The sequence below is a fragment of the Lissotriton helveticus genome, chromosome 10 (assembly GCF_964261635.1).
Source record: "Lissotriton helveticus chromosome 10, aLisHel1.1, whole genome shotgun sequence".
Lineage (NCBI taxonomy): Eukaryota > Metazoa > Chordata > Amphibia > Caudata > Salamandridae > Lissotriton > Lissotriton helveticus.
Window position 1 is genome coordinate 490,410,165 of NC_136071.1, and position 16,673 is coordinate 490,426,837.

Below are 16,673 nucleotides of genomic sequence, written 5' to 3' on the forward strand. Positions count from 1 at the left end.
TGGGGAGCACTTGTAGGGTAAAAAGAAAAAGTGTATGTAAATGTTGGACTATTTCCATTTTGAATGCCACATAGAAGTAAAGTTTCCGCACTATAAAAATGCCTTTTACACGAAGGACGCCTGCATTTGTGCTGTAAAACTGCGAAACAAAACTCTTATTTTGGCGCTTGAAGTAAATTTAGCGCTACATAAAAATGCCGTCGTAAGTAGTTGAATTTTGTAATCTGTTTGTCTGTTCTTAAAACCCTTATTTTGGCCCTTTGAAGTAAATTTAGCGCTATCTAAAAATGCCGTCGTAAGTATTTAAATTTTGTAATCTGTCTGTTTTTTTTGGATAATATATGACGTTAGTGTAAATAAATGCATAATGAAGCATTTTAAATTTTAGTGATGTTTGAATGCGAATAAAAAGGAAAAGTTAAACATTTGGCAACAGTCATTAAAGTAAAAGCAGACATGTTGGCGCCTGCTAAGCATCTGTGAAACTGCTATTGTGATTTCCGACAGTTGCTGATAAGTGTAGGGTGTTACAAAGAATGTGCTAAACAACAACATGCAAATGAATTGCTGCAGGCGAAAAGAAGGCTGTAGCAAGCTGCTGCGAGGCAAAGAGATTTACCTCCCCCTTTTAAAATGTGCCTTTGTCCAGAGACTTGGAATGGGGGTGCTGCGTGCACGTTGTTTATTTACTGTATAAATGTTTCAACTATGTCATCTACTCTCCCACTTCCCCCCTGCAAAATGTGTGTATGCTCGGAGACTTTGAATGTGAGTGGCCAGAAGTAATGTTTCTTTATTGTGTAAATGTAAAAACGGTCTCCCCTCAGCTTTCCCACCTCCTCCTTGTAGAATGTGGTTTTAGCCAGACACCTCGAATGGGGATGCCGCGTGCGCGGTGTTTATTTAGTGTGTAAATGTTGTAACTTTGCCTCTGTTAGCAGATAATATGGTATATGCTTTGCGTGTATATGCTAATAAATATTGACGTGTAAGAAACTCTACATGCCTGTTTTTAACTTACGGCCCAAGTGTTTCTTATGTATTTATTTTTTAAATAGCGGGAACTGGACCCTAATGTAATGTGAAAGGTACAGGCGAATGGATAAGCTGTGCTTTCTGTGCTATATTAAAATGCGCACACTCTATATATGTAATGTGTTAAAGGCTGAAAAACAGAATAAATTTGTACTTAGCGGGTTGCGACTACCCCCCTCACCTCTCCCACCTCCAGAATGTGCGTGTAGCCAGAGACTTGGAATGAGGGTACCGCGTGCATGTTGTTTGTTTACTCTGTAAATGTTGGAACTGTTTCCCCTCCCCCCTTCCACTTCCCCCCTGTAGAATGTGCTTCTGGCAGGACACCTGGAATGGAGTTGCCGCGTGCGCTGTGTTTCTTTAGTGTGTAAATGTTTGAAACTGGCTGTATTAGCAGCTAATAGCGCACTATGCTTTGCGTGTGTATCTTAATAAATTGCGGCATGTAACAATGTTTATATGCTTATGATTAACGTGCAACTAAAGTGCTTCTTCTTAAGCGCCTTTTTAAATAGCGCCAATTAACTCGTAATGTATTGCACCACTTCATATGATGGCTAGTTACATGAAATATATGCGCACGAAAACATATGTATGTTTCCGCCGACACTTGTTCCGTTGCCAACTGTAAACTTTGCATTTCTTCCGCCGCCGTTTTAACCGCAAGGGAGACATAACTCTACAGTCCGAACATATCCTGCAGGCGGAGGTTAATGCCTGCCGATAAGCATGCTGCCAGTTTTCATAATGTTGTCGGCTTTCAATGTCGTACGCTATCTCAAAATGCCGCTCTCAATGAAAAATAATGACACCTTTAATCAGCATGCTGCCAGTTTTCATAATGTTGTCGGCTTTCAATGTCGTGCGCTATCTCAAAATGCCGCTCTCAATGAAAAATAATGACACCTTTAATCAGCATGCTGCCAGTTTTCATAATGTTGTCGGCTTTCAATGTCGTGCGCTATCTCAAAATGCCGCTCTCAATGAAAAATAATGACACCTTTAATCGCGCTCTAAGAAGCAAGAAATAAAAGCAAGAAATGAAAGTCTTTAAAAGCTACAAAAACGAAAGCATCCGAAAACGATAGAATTCAAGTAAAGCGATCGCGCTAGAGTAAAGGAAACTGACAGCATGCTTACACGCTGAAGGAAAAGCGCGTGCAGGCAGTGAAATCCAAGACAAGCAAAACTCGTGCACCTTCTCGTCCGTCCTTCCCTCGAGACAGCTAACTATACGTCTCCGTCCCTGGAAGCATCCTTTGGATGCTAATTCCAGGGCGAGACCTAAAAAGGGAATTATGGGCAGAAGTATTTCCATGGTCTAGGCACAACAGCTGAAACCTGAAATTCTTGAGAAAACCCAGATAGGTTTTAAAGCCACCTAGAAAAAGATAACCATTTTTCTGGTCATACTTTCAATTAGTTATCTTGTGAGACTTTCAATTGACGGAAATCCTGGACAAAAAATGAATCCTACTCAATGGACTGTGGGCCCTCCAATGTATCACTATTAATAATTCTTTCAGAGGGGAATCTATTAAACAAGACATTGCAGAATAGTACTAGTAGCAAATGGTGTGATAATTAATGCTTTGACTTCTCCTCTCTTGGTTTTGTGAAGCTACATCAAGCAATTACAGCGGACTGGAGACCGGACCACTAGAAGCGACAGTAGGTCACAACGAAGCCCTGAGCATTCTCTGACACGGCGGCAGATCCAGGAGGTGAGATAGGTGCTGAACCATAGGAAATAGTGTCACAATCTCCTAAACAAGCTGCAGTACGAAAATGAAAAAAATAATTATGGCCTGATCCTTTTCTCAAATACTTTTTGTTCTTCTATTTCCTTTATGTTATCTCTTTTCCAGCCCTTTCAAACTTTCTCTTCTAACACGCATTTAAAGATGCTTTATTTATGCTTTTTACATCGGGCCTTGTTTAAAAATCTTAATTTTACCATACTTGCAAAGTTTGTCCTCCCTACCACATTGTCTAGTATTGCTGTGATGTTAGAGGGGATTCTTCTTGAAAAAAGGGGTGTTTGTGTTCCATAAAGGCTCTTATTTTCACAAAAGATTTAAGAATGTTCGATTCTTCACCCAGTGACTATATGTATATAGATTTTGTAATATCAGTTTCACTCTGATAATTGGCGTAAGTTGGGACAATGCTTGAGAGTGAAGTAACTGTGCTTTCAATCTAAAAATGTCACATATTTCTCTATTTCCTTAGAATGTTTTAAAGTGTTAATTGAGTCGATTTTCTCAACATGTTTCCTTGATGCCCAAGTGGGAATCTGAATTATTTGTGTCCATTATTATAGGGAATAACTATTTTACAGAACTGGCAGACTTCTTCTGAACTTTTTTCTTTTTCTTTCATCCCCCAGTTTTTGCTATGCTGGTATTTAGTTTTTAATCTGCGCAAACGGTTTAAAAAATGAGGACAACATCCCTGGACCATTGAGTGATATCACTCTGCAACCTAGGAGAGAGTCAAATAGGTTTTCTATGCTATGGTTTTTTATGGTTACTTTGGTACTAAACATGAAATAAAGTAACACAACATTCTACGTGAATCATTTGCATGAAACTATTTGAGAAAGGTGTTTTTTGCTGCACCCGCCTAAGTGATTTGTAGAAGAGAAAAACATTGGGTTCTTATTGAGGGCTTTTCTGTTCTGAAAAGAAAGAATAATTCCATCTCAATTTATATTTGGTGTTTTGTAGACATGGCTTAATGGTGGTACCTCGTGACAACTTGTGGGCATCCTTGTAATAAAGCCTATTGCCCACCCCATGTCAAATGTTCATCATAATGGTGGGATTTTTTTGTCAACTTTTGGGCATCCGTGGCATGATGCCAACCGTAGTCAAATTCTGCCCCTGGAATAATACAGGCAACTTGTGGGCATCCATGACATGATACTTGCCTCTTGCAAAATTCTGATTCTGCAAAAAGGAGATAATTCCTGGCACTTTGCGGGCATCGTTTGCACAGAGGTGCCCAGCTTTGTCATAATGCTCACTCACTCTGGTAGACTGGTGGTAATTCTTGACATATTGTGTGCATCCACGACACAGTGATAATTCTGGCAGTCTGGTAATTCTTGCCATATTGTTGGCATCCATTGCACACAGATGGTCATTTGCATATTGTGGGCATTCATGGCACCTACACCTGGTTTAATGGCGGCCCCTGCTTTTTGGCAGTAATTGGACATATTGTGGGCATGCCTGTATGATGGAATGCAATCTCATATAACGGTGGGCCTAGCTTAATGGTGCTAAGTTTTAGTTTATTGTGGAACGTCATGGTATTTTCATGCCGAAGCAAAAGTTTGATTAATTTTAAATGCTTTAAAGTTCAAGGAGGTTCAGAGAAGAAAGGAGCATGTGCAAATGGACATATGCAATGTTTACACTAGAGAACTTGCTTAACACTCTTGCTCCAAAATCCAGGTGAGATACATTTTGCAATGTATAGGCTTTGAAGAGAGAATTGGGCAAGGCAAAACACATTGCGTTAAAAAAATGTTGTTTCCACAAGTATGTGAGACATTCTGGTGTTACGTTCTCAATTAGGGGCCCCTCAAATGCTGTACTGTGTAAATGCTGTGGGAGGATAGTGGTAAATAGTAGGTCTCTGCGATCTCAGCGTAATTTGTTTTCACGTAATTTCATGTAATGCGGGAAGATATGCAAACTTTTGTGTGATTACGCAAAATATGAATCTCTCCTTTCGTGCTATATTTGATCCCAAAATGCATCCTTGTATCAATATTCGACACAAGAACGCATTTAAACAAGAGCACCATGAGGAACAACTGCTTGTATTCTTTTGTTCCTGTGCATCTGCTTTAATTCTTACTGCAATTTGAGTCATTCTTGGTAATTTTTTTTACTGAGAACGGCACATAATTACGCGAAGGGGCGTAATGTTGTGAATTCCCAAAATTACTGTAATTACGCTGGTGGCAAAATTACATTTCATCCAGGTCTAGAGAATAGGATTTTCTTTGCCTTATTCACATCCACTTATCTGTCCACTTGTACCCTCTGGGACTCTTCTGCGTAAGGGTCATATTCAAATTTTACATCAACAACATTTGAAAAACAGGCCCACGGAACCCTTCACAGGTGTACAGTGTGCGCATTAGTATACTTGCTTTAGTCGCCAACTGTGGTGTAGATATAGGTGAAACTATAATTATTCATTTCTCCTGTACCAAATTATGCTCTTTCAATTTGGCTGCCTGCACTGCAGTGAAAAAATGTTCTGCAGGAGTTAAGCTTCCTTCAGCTGTGTTGTACGAATGTGATCTGTAGGCTATGGGAGTTCATGGTCCTTCATTGTAAACTACATATGTGTGGCCTCGGGTACCAGGAAAGATTCTAACCACTAGGCTTGTTTTGTTATCCCTAATCTGTAAATATTTAGTCTCTAACATGTCTGCCTGCAGTCCATGTAAGATGATGTGTACATGTCTGTCCAATGTTTTTCAGAAAATGTGAGAGAAATCAAATCATATAAAGGCTTCACTTTCTCACCATAATGGTAATGGCAAGTAAGCTCTCCCAAAGTTAGGAAATGCCACCAGGGCTTGTAATATTTTTAATGTGCTTGGAGGTTGTAAAATACCACACTTCTTCAGGAAGTCAGGTGCTAAACCTTTATCCTTACTGAGTAAGTCGTATTCAAGCAAAATCATGTTTAAATATATAATGAAGTTGACGTTGATTTTTTTACCCATCCGGGTCTAGCAACGTCACTATATTGTCCACCCTAGTCAGATGTTCAGTTAAATCATTGTCTGTGATAGCGCAGGAAGATCAGGAAGGTATTTCCACAGTGCATACTAGGCACAGTCTCCAGTCCACGCTGCACTTACTTGGAAGGACCATGATCTCAAACTGAGGCTTACAACCATCAGTTCAACAATATCAGTGGTAGTGAAGCAGATGACAGCAAAGAGTACATTTGCAAACCGTGAAGGATTGTTAACAAATTATTCTAGTTACAATCTCAAATCAGTAAATTCAATCTTAAATCAATCATCACCTGGTTATAGCATAGTTGTAAATCAGGTAGACAAGTCAGACAAGCTATACAAAGTTCAGTTATTTAAAGGCAGACTTTGATTACATGAAGATTCAATTCCCTTAAGGGAAATACTGTATGCGAATGTAAAGTGGCAGATAAGGTCTAAAACGAATCTAAGATCTCATTGCTATCAATACTGAATTAACGGCACCCAATGCTCCTGTTTTATAAGCTGCCAGCATGCCAACCAAAGTGGGCTCCCTTTCTAATTTTCACATCATTCAAAATTACACCTAAAGATAGAATTAAAGCACAACCCGCTGCTACTGTTGACACACTAAGAACACAGGGTCCAAAGGGCATGCACTGCAATAGCATGCATAGATAGCACATTCACATTTAGGTTTTTCTATCTTTTGTTGATTTCATGGGGTTGAGATTTTGTTTATAATAACACACACATTTCTTTTCCTCAGAGAGAAGGTAACCAATGACGATAAGTGGACCTGCTGGCGAGTACCAGCCAGCGGTCCCCTTGGTGTTGCTACCTTGAGGTGCTTTCTCTCTGTTCCACACTTTTTCTCTTGTACATGGGTGGGTCTATGATGGTAGATTATTTTAATTAGGATACACCACAACACTGTGACTTAAATAAGTCAATGAGGGAGTTATAAAAATTTTAGGAGACCCCTCAAGTGTTGGAAACGCAGATTTGGGTGTAACTCTGGATGGACAGGCCCATTGTTGGTTTGTAACAAGTAGGGCTAGGGGCCCGGTTTTAAGGCTCAAGTCAGTGGTGGTCGGGATAGTTTTATGGGCTGGGGGTCAAAGCGGGGGGCTTGGGATTTTTTAGGGTTGAGTCAGAGTTCTTTTTCGTGCTAGGGGCTAGGGTTTAGGGCTCAGGGTGGGGGTGTCAGGGTGGTGAGTTGGTGTCGATTTTAAGCAGGAGGCTGGGGTGTAATCTTTACCACGCATATGCCTTTAACAATCCTGCCTTTACAAAAAAATGTGTTGTAAAGTCATGTTTGTTAAAGATATGCATGATAAAGACGCGGTCCTAGTAAAAACCGCATTGTTAACGCATGCGATATAAACGCATGCGTGTTACCATCATACAACCACATTTATTCTACTTAATCTATATGAAGATACTTTTATTTATTTATTTATTATTAGTTTTTTTGTTCCAAGACCTTTATTGCAGTTGTATTTCAAAGGTTACACAGCTTAGTGCCCACAACCCTGAATAGGCCGGCAGGGTGTTATCACGTCCAATGAACAATGGATATCCAATACAACCTAAAGCATTTTGAGTACACAGCAAGTCGCCTACAACCACTTCGGGCCGGCCGCGTTCACAATATCCTTTGGTCTCAGTGTTTTTTTTCTATTTTATTTCAATAACAATTTTATAACATAACTGGATAATTCCACTACCGCATTCCTCACCCAAACCATTAGAGTAGTGTGCTGGTGTAGTCAGTACCTCTGCATTTCGATAGTCATGTGATTTTCACTTAATACATCCAGTCCTTGTGACTTCTAATCTTCTATTTGTGCGTTTAAATAATTCGTAAAAAATGTCCAATAATCTCTGGGTCTGGATCTAGGGGGGAGTGATTCCTCATACGTCCTTAGTGTGTCCTGGCAATATGCCATATCCGCCAGCCATTGCTTGACTAGGGGTGTGTTTGGGCTGTCCCAGCACATAGAAACTCTACGTTTGGCTAATAATAATGCTATAGCACAGAATTTGCGTTTCGCCGCTTTCACATTACTCAGTAATCCCAAGAGACAGCATTGGATTGTACATACAATTGGCACCCCTACCATGTCTGTTATCTTGTGTGTTACCTCCAACCAGTAGTCTTGTATCTTTGCACAGTGCCAAGCCAGATGTATAAAATCCGCCTGGTCGTGTCCACATCGTTTGCATCTTGCCACATCTCTTAAACCATATCTATGTAATTGGGCTGGCGTGTAATATACCTGATGTAGGTATTTGAAATGGATTATGCGCAGATTGCCATTTGGCGTTAATAATTTTGTGAGCGTGCAGGTTGTTTCCCATTCTTTTTCTGTTAGAGGGGTTTCGAGTACTTCGTTCCACCTATCTTGCGCTTTGGACGCCCTACGGTCTAGTTCAGTCTGTGCCTGAGTATAGAGTTGTGATACCAGATGTGAGGTGTTTGGTGAAGTGATCAACAATTGCAGGGTATCCATTGTTGGTGGCTCGTCCGGGAAGGTCGGATAATGTTTTTTTAACGCTCCCTTAAGTCTATGGAACGTGAAGCGGAATAGCAGTGTCGGGTTTTGTATAAAGGCCAAATCCTGCTCTGTGATAATGGCACCGTCTTTATAGATGTCTCCCATGGTACATAGTCCCACCTGTTTTAGAATGTTCATGCCCACCTCCTCACTTGTTACAGATAAATTCGGGTGGTGGTGAAGGGGTAGCGCCGGGGCATAGAGTGGTAGCTTGTGCATCATTTGGCCCAGACTTCTCCAAGCCGAGTTCGTAGCATCTATCGTGTTTATGTCGGAATTATGAAGTGGGGGCCTGATATGTGTGATGATAGCATCTAATGGGACCGGCGCAGCGTCTCCCTCCTCCACCGCTACATGAGTTAAATATGGAGTCTTGTGGTACCAGTGTGCGGCATATTGGGCCTGAGCGCATAAGTAATATAACCAGAAGTCTGGCACACCCCACCCTCCTTTGTTAATTGGCAATGTTAGTGTATCTAATTTTATGCGCGCTGTCTTGCCTGCCCATATCAATTTCAGCACCATTGCGGTTATACGTTTAAATACCTCTCTAGGAGGTTGGATTGGAATATTATTGAAAAGATAGAGGATCTTGGGGAGCACAACCATCTTCACGATGGCCATCCTGTCAGCTAGTGACAACGGCAATTGTATCCATCTTTTGACTCTATCCTCAAGAGTATCTATTGTCCTGCCATAGTTAGTTCTAATCACCACCTCAGGGTCACGGTGAAACCATATTCCCAGATATCTAATGGGGTCCGTCTGCCATTCTAGCGGGTATTCAGTCGTGTGTTGTCGTGTGGATTCTGTTAGCGGGAATAAAGAGGACTTGTCCCAATTAATTTGTAGTCCCGAATGTCCCCCAAATTTGATGTATGCTCGTAAGAGTGGGTATAAATTAACAGCTGGGTCTTTGACGTACAGTAGCATGTCATCTGCATACAATGAGATGTGCAAAGGTCTGCTTGGAAATTGAAGAGCTAGGTGGTGATGTTTCTGTCTCACTATGCAGGCTAGGGGCTCTAGTGCCAGCGCGAATAGTAGTGGGGACAGAGGACAACCTTGCCTCGTCCCTCTCTCTAAGCTGATGGACTCTGACACATACCCATTGATCTTTATCCTAGCTGAAGGTTTAGTGTATAGCAACTGTATCCACTGAATAAATACACGAGGGAAAACCATTCTGTGAAGGACCGTAATTAAATAAGACCATTCGATAGAATCGAACGCTTTCGCAGCGTCCAGCATAATCGCTGCAGCTTTCGTGTTCGGAGTTAGGTAATGTGCTGTGGCAAAGAGAGTTCTTGTGTTATGTGTGGTGTTTCTGGAGGGTATAAATCCCGATTGGTCCGGGAGTACTAGTGAGGGCATAAGTGGTTGCAGGCGTGTGGCAAGGACCTTGGCGAGTATTTTCGAGTCTACATTTATCAGAGATAGGGGTCGATAGGAGTTGCAGGTGTCAGGGTCTTTACCCGGTTTTAACAATGCTATTATCATTGCTTCGCGTAGTGTGGCCGGGAGTATCTGAGCCTCGAGTGCTTCCCCAAACATATCTACCAGATACGGTTCCAGTGATACGCTAAATGCTTTGTAAAATTCACACGTGAATCCGTCCGGTCCTGGTGCCTTTCCGTTCGGTAGTGATTGTATTACTTCCGTTACTTCCTCTACGGATAACGGCTGGGCCAAATATTGCCTCTGATTGTCAGACAGCCAAGCGATAGCAATATCGTCCAGATAATTTAGTGTTTCATGTTGTGTGGCAACCGGTCGCGTTGTGTATAAGTCTTGGTAGCAGTGCACGAAGCTCTGTAGTATTCCCTCTTGATCCGTGTGTGTCAGTCCGTCTGCCCCAATGGTCTGTGTTATTACGTGTGGTTTGTGTCCAGTGCATATTTTAGACGTTAGCGCCCTCCCGGGTCGTCCACCCTCACCATATGACCTAGCTACTTGTCTCTTACTTAAATATTTGATTTCATCTGCTGCTAATTGTTGATGTTCAGTTAGTGTGTTTCTAATGTCGCATAGGATGGAGGGAGTTGGTGTTAATTCGTATTGACGTTCTAATGCACGGAGTGTGGATTCGCAACGTGATAGTTGTGTTCTGATGTCTTTTAAAATCCCAACTGTTGTGCTTATGCAGACCCCACGTATTGTTGCCTTGAAAGCTTCCCATAGAAGGCCAGCGTCCTCCGTTTTGTCTCCATTTATTTGGAAGTATTCTTTGATCGCTTTTCCGATGGTATCTACATATAATGGATCAGTGAGCGCCCCGGCATTAAACCGCCAGTGGTATGGCGGAGGCACATAATCTGGGATATTCAATGATATTTTTACGGGATTGTGGTCTGACAGTATTCTGGGCATATGTGTGATTGCGCGTGTCCATAATAATATGTCAGCCGATCCTAACCAGTAGTCTATTCGCGACCAGCTACCATGGGTCGTTGACGTGTGTGTCGCTTCACTAACTCCTGGGTGTCTGTCCCTCCAGATGTCTTTCAGGGACAGATCACACATGACATCCAGTAATTTGGCTCTGGCACGCGTGTGATGTTCTGTTGTGTTACCCGATCTATCTAATCTGTCGTCTAACGCAATATTTAAGTCGCCTCCCCATATCAGTAGTTGGTCTGTTCCCACATTTAGATGATGCCAGACTTCCTGGAAAAACTCCGGTGCATCTGTATTTGGGCCGTAGGTGTTGATCAGTGTTATTCGCCTGCCTCGTAATTCGCCTCACACTATCACATACCGTCCATTGGTGTCCAGTATAGTCGTGTCTACTTTGAAATTCGTACCTTTCTTGACTAATATAGAGACACCTCTGGCATAAGATGAATATTTTGAGCAGTGCATTGATTCAGCCCAACGTCTCCCCACCTGTGCAAGTGAATGTGGAGCTTCATGCGTTTCTTGAAACATAACAATGTCAACCCGCCATCTATCTAAACATGTAAATATTTGACGATTTTTTGGGGGATTTGTGTACCCCCTAATATTCCATGACAGGAAATTTAACGCTAAAGTTGGATTCCCAGGTCTGGCCATAGGAGTTGATACAAACAGTATCATCCCCCCTATTCCTAGCAGGGTAAGAATCCATGGTATATAACAGTCACAATGCATTAGGTTATTTTGTACATAATAGCAGTCATATCTCGGTTGAACGTAGGCAATGCATCTCAAGCAGTCTGATCCATAAATAAAAACAACAATCCCCCCTTCCCCCCCACCCCACAACAGCAGCCCAATCCTGCTGATGCCATACCCTCAATGAACGTCCCAATTGCATTGAACTGTGTCGGGGAACTCCCATTAGGGGGTCCGCCTGGACTACACATCTTCATCCGAGCTAGCGGATGTGGACGGACTTATTTTCTTTTACTGCTACGTGATCAGTGCCATGTAGAGTGTACCGGTATGCGTTAGCGCCATATCACATTAGGTTCAAGTGTTTCGCACAACAAAGTGTCCATATCTGTCCCCATTAGTGGTTTTGTGCGCTCCTGCATATCAGTACAGTATCTATATTCCTGGGCATATAGTTCTAATGAAAGATCAGCACTGTATAGGGTTCTGAAATCTATTCTTCTTGATGAGCATATTAAGTTTAATTTGTTCTCATTTCGCGAGTTTGTCCTAAGTATGTACCCTGAGCTAATTATAGCAGCAGAAGTTATTACACTATATCCTGCCCACCAATATGGGACGGGGCACCGCTAACATTATCAATCACCTGGGCTCATGTGGTGAACAATATGTAATGTGTAGCTGATGTACGTCCCATTGTATTGTTGTGTATCCCTCCCTCCCCCTCAACAAATAGAGAGCAATAGTACATAATAGTGTCTAAACATGTGGTGGGTAATGCACACTGTCCATGACATGTTCTATGATCATTTCACAGCATATCATCTCAGATGTAGTCACCTGATCAGCATGTCCTCCAGGCAAAAAAAGGTTCTGATGCTGCGTTCATATCCTAATATGTGCTTTGTCCATACTGTGGTGTTTACAATAACTAGTTCAAACACCCCATGTATCGCAATAGTAGGGTTGTCGCAGTCCCTGATAAGCAAGAATTAATTGTAGTCAAGACTTACCCACGGACAGTTCGATAGCTTCCTTCTGTTGAATTGGGGAGGGGGTGGTAACGCCCTCCATGTAATCGTCTCTTACCGCAAATGATAGCCGAGGCATTACATCCACAGTTCCTGTGTTTATTCGTCATCCTGGGCTTGTTGCTGTCGCTGACATTCTCTACGGTGATTGACAATTTTCTTTATGAAATCGTTCGCCGCTTTAGGAGTGGTGAGTAGTGTGGACTTGCCTTCCCAGGCCACTTTCAGTCGTGCCGGATAAAGCATTGCATATTCTATTTGTAGTTCGCGTAGTTTTGCCTTGGCTCCGTTGAATTCTCTTCGAGCTTGTTGTACTGCTTGCGTGTAGTCAGGATAGAATTCAAGTTTGTTGTTCTGAAATTGAAGATCCCTCTGCTCCCGTGCCATCCGCAATATTGCGTCTCTATCACGGTAGTTCAATATGCGAGCCACTATTGGTCATGGTTGCGTTCCTGGTGGCGGTCGCGGTGCCAATGTTCTATGGGCTCTTTCCACAATGAATATGTGGGATAATTTCTCTTTGCCAAACAAGGTGAGGCACATTTCTTCCACATACGTCTCCATGTTGCTCATGTTCGTCGATTCCAGTACACCTGCTATGCGCACGTTGTTGCCGCGCGATCTTGCTTCCAAATCCTCAGACTTAGATCTTATCACCTCTAGAATTTTCTCGAAGCCTGTGCATTTAGAGGTACTTGTGTGTGCTTCATCCTCAACCGCAGATATCCGGGTCTCCGCTTCATCCAGACGTTCGCCATGTCGATCTACTTTTGCTGCCATGGTGTCCATACGCGTTGTGAGATGATCCAGTTTGCCGTGCATGTCTTGCAGGCTACTTTGTATTGCCTTCAGCATAGCCTCCATGCCTGTGGGTGGCGGGTGATCTGTTTCCGTCTCAGTATCGGAATGTGGGTGCAACCCTCTGGTCGGTCTACGTTGTTCGAAGTTAAGTTTGGGTTGTTGCTTGTCAGGCTTTCCCATTGTGATGATACTCTGCTACTTTATATGAGGTTGTGGTGGTGTTTCTTGGCTATTTCCGACCCCTGATGGTAGTACAGCAAAATGCGCCTCATACAGTAGCAATGTTGCACAGAGTGGTGTCTGATGTGGTGTTCACCACAGGATCCGTGGCATCTGTAATCCCGGGTGTCCACGCAGGTGTTCACGTGATGTTTCGCGTTTTCAAATTCCGACCGTTGGTCTGCGCCACCCAGAAGCCAATTGTGTTATGGCGGCGTTTGGGTTAGTGCTACGCTCACTTCTGCCACTATATATACTTATACAAGGGCCATGGTGCGCACTTAGAATGTGTTTGCATCTATATGCGTCACTATTGCTCCCCGATCTGTCTCCGGGTCAGGTATTCAGGAATGTGCGCTACCCCTCGTCGTCTGTGCAGATCTGGAGCCTCGACAGTGCTGTCTGCATCAACGGTACCCGTTATCTCCACAAGGAATCACGTTATGTCACTTAATCGTGTCGCATCAGACATAGAACGTGCACAGGCCAGATTCTATTGCGCTGTTGGCGTTATATATGCAAGGGAACTTCTGCCGCCATATGTCTTCGTTAGTGCATCCTCCACGTTTTATGCTCCGACGCTATGTTTACTTAACATTAGTGTAATGAATAATTGTACCACAAGTCTTACTTGGAGCGCACTCGGGTGCAGTCGTGTTTAGTAGCGTCGTCCGTTCATGCTTCCTGCAGTGCAAACACTTTACGGACCTCCACGCATCACAGTTACAGCACACTGACAGTGCTGACCTGTATCTTTGCAGCAGGCAAGCTGTGGTTGTAGGGGACACAGTGACCGCTTGTATTACTTCCGAGCTACACAATAAATCTTGCTAATATGCGCCGTTATGCTGCGAATACGACCATATCAGTAGATGCAACCCTGGCGCTGGTAGCCAGTTATCAAGCCGTGGGCGCCGCCATCTTCGCTATCGTTCTTTCGCGCCTTCACTGGTTCCCGGTCATAGTAAAGCGCAACTGTGCACAGTTATGTCGACCTTTGCAGCGCTTACATCAGCCATTAGCACATATCTTACCCCAGTCGGTCAGGTTCTGCTGACATGTGGACGAAGCGCACAGATGGAGTTGGGTCGGGCACAGCAAACCGACTGATAGCCGCCATTCCGGGTAGTGTCCATGACAGTTAATCGTTTGCTGTTACCCAGTCAGATCAGTAGCATGCGTATTTCTCCCACATGTCGCGGCACCGTGTAGCAGTGCAAGTTGGTAGTCCGGCATCAGGTTTTGCCTTGCAGGAGTCTGTATGGGGATTTCAGACGCTGGCCGCAATGTTAGTGCCTCGGCAGCCGCCATCTTGCCCGCTCTGGTCACGGCCCTCAGCACCCCTTTCAGATTGATTTTTCTGGTTGCACTTGGAGTACGGGTTTTAGATGCACACCATTATGTGCCGCTGTCTGTCCGCCGCTCGGTTTTCTGCTTTAGCACTTTGTTCCGCAGCAGTAATATCGTGAATTTTAGCTGAGTATGGTCCGTCCGGCGAAGCTGGTTAATTAGCCAGCCATCCCGCAGTGCGCCCTCTAGCGCCCCCCTATATGAAGATACTTTGTTTTCCTAATTACCTTCTCTCTTAGGTATTGATGATGTGTAAATGTTATATTGAATTATTCCTAAACAAACAAAGTTTCTCCCACTGCAAAAGTTCAAGATGCTGACTCTAAATTAGGCACTTCCAGCTGTTTTGAACAAGAACTAGCTATTAACAGTGGACCTTCAGAGCATCTCACTTGTAGTATAATCACTTATACGAGATATTGCCATTTGACCTGCACTAATACTGCACATTTTCACTGATATATTGCCTCTAGCAGTTACCTTTGTACAGGTACAGAAGTTGACCACTTCCTTTTCTTTGGATGTCTGCATAGATAGAACTTCATGAGGGGTGTAGCAGAGTCCAGTATGGCCCTGTCTTCAAGAAGTTTTTTATGCTTGCGTTCTCAGTGAAATATTCCCAAAAAATACAAGTACCATAAAGGGCAATTGATTGGGTCCTTATTCTTTGAAAAAGACAATGAATCTTATCTTGAAGAACAGTGACTTGTCTTCTGGTAGTTTGGGACTGCAGTCCTAACTATATCTTATAGACTGAGGTATAGGGATGTTCAGCCTGACACCTCAATCTTCCAGCACCCAACCCAATGGGGCATTATACAATCAAGTCTTCCTCAATGGAGGTAACTTTGAACGGTATTTCAATCTTTACTTTATAGTTCAAGACTCAAAGATGCTGTACTCCAGTGTATTTTCTCCAAATCTGATTATTTTATTTAACAATTTTATTCATATTCTTTTAAAATTCCAAAACAGCCATAACGTGTTTATAGATAAAACCTATTTTTCAAGGCATGAAAGTGTATTCTTGTTATTTGGTTGCTTGTGCACACCACATACGTTTACCTTATCTGGCGGGCTTATCATACTGAGTGTATAGTTGTTATTGGTTTACAGTAGCCATCAGATAAGTTTACCATACCTGGAGGGCACACCAAACTGATCAACAAATATATTCTTTGATGCCTTGAAAAAGAGGTTGTTCCTTGAAACGTGTGCTGGTTATTTGGAGTGTATAAAGAATTTAAATTAAATGATCAAATAAAATAATTGGATTTGGTGAAAATACATGAGAGAGTACACCACCATTGGATATTAAATAAAGTAACAATTGGAATACCATTCAAAGTTACTTACATTAAGGAGGACTTGGGACTGTAGTCTTCCTGCATTGTAGTAGTCCTTCATGTCACACTATACATCTTTTCTATGCAGTTACCTCTGCTAGAGCACTGCGGTCTGGTGCTGGACAGTCAGTTAAAGACTGCCCCATTCCACTACTTGTTCATGCTCCTAACCTCTGGTGGGGTATCAAGTCTGCCTTGCATAGTTGGAGATAGTAGTGACTGACTCATTAGACTGTGAGGGGAGGTTGTGGCTGACTGCAGAGATCTCTACTTGGCCCTTGTGAGAAACATTAGATTAATTCCTCTTCATAACCTTCTTTGAGCTCAAAACGGTGATTTTAGCCCTAAAACGCTGACATGAAAGTTCTAATTTAACAACAGTTTCTGGTACCGCCACTAGTTGGCAAAGTACCTATGCATTCATGTCAGTAAATAGCCAATGGTCTAGGAGCAACAAATCCTCTATCAAGTTAATCGTATTTGT

At 42.7% G+C, this 16,673-nt stretch overlaps 1 protein-coding gene across 1 annotated transcript in view; it reads left to right on the top strand.

Annotated features, from left to right (window-relative positions):
- Window positions 1-16,673, top strand: part of EME2 (essential meiotic structure-specific endonuclease subunit 2) — a 175,961-nt gene that overhangs the window by 100,128 nt on the left and 59,160 nt on the right. Inside the window, exon 5 of the mRNA XM_078662984.1 lies at window positions 2,657-2,759. Within this exon, the coding sequence (XP_078519110.1) occupies window positions 2,657-2,759 (103 nt within the window). The remainder of the gene's footprint in view (window positions 1-2,656; window positions 2,760-16,673) is intronic.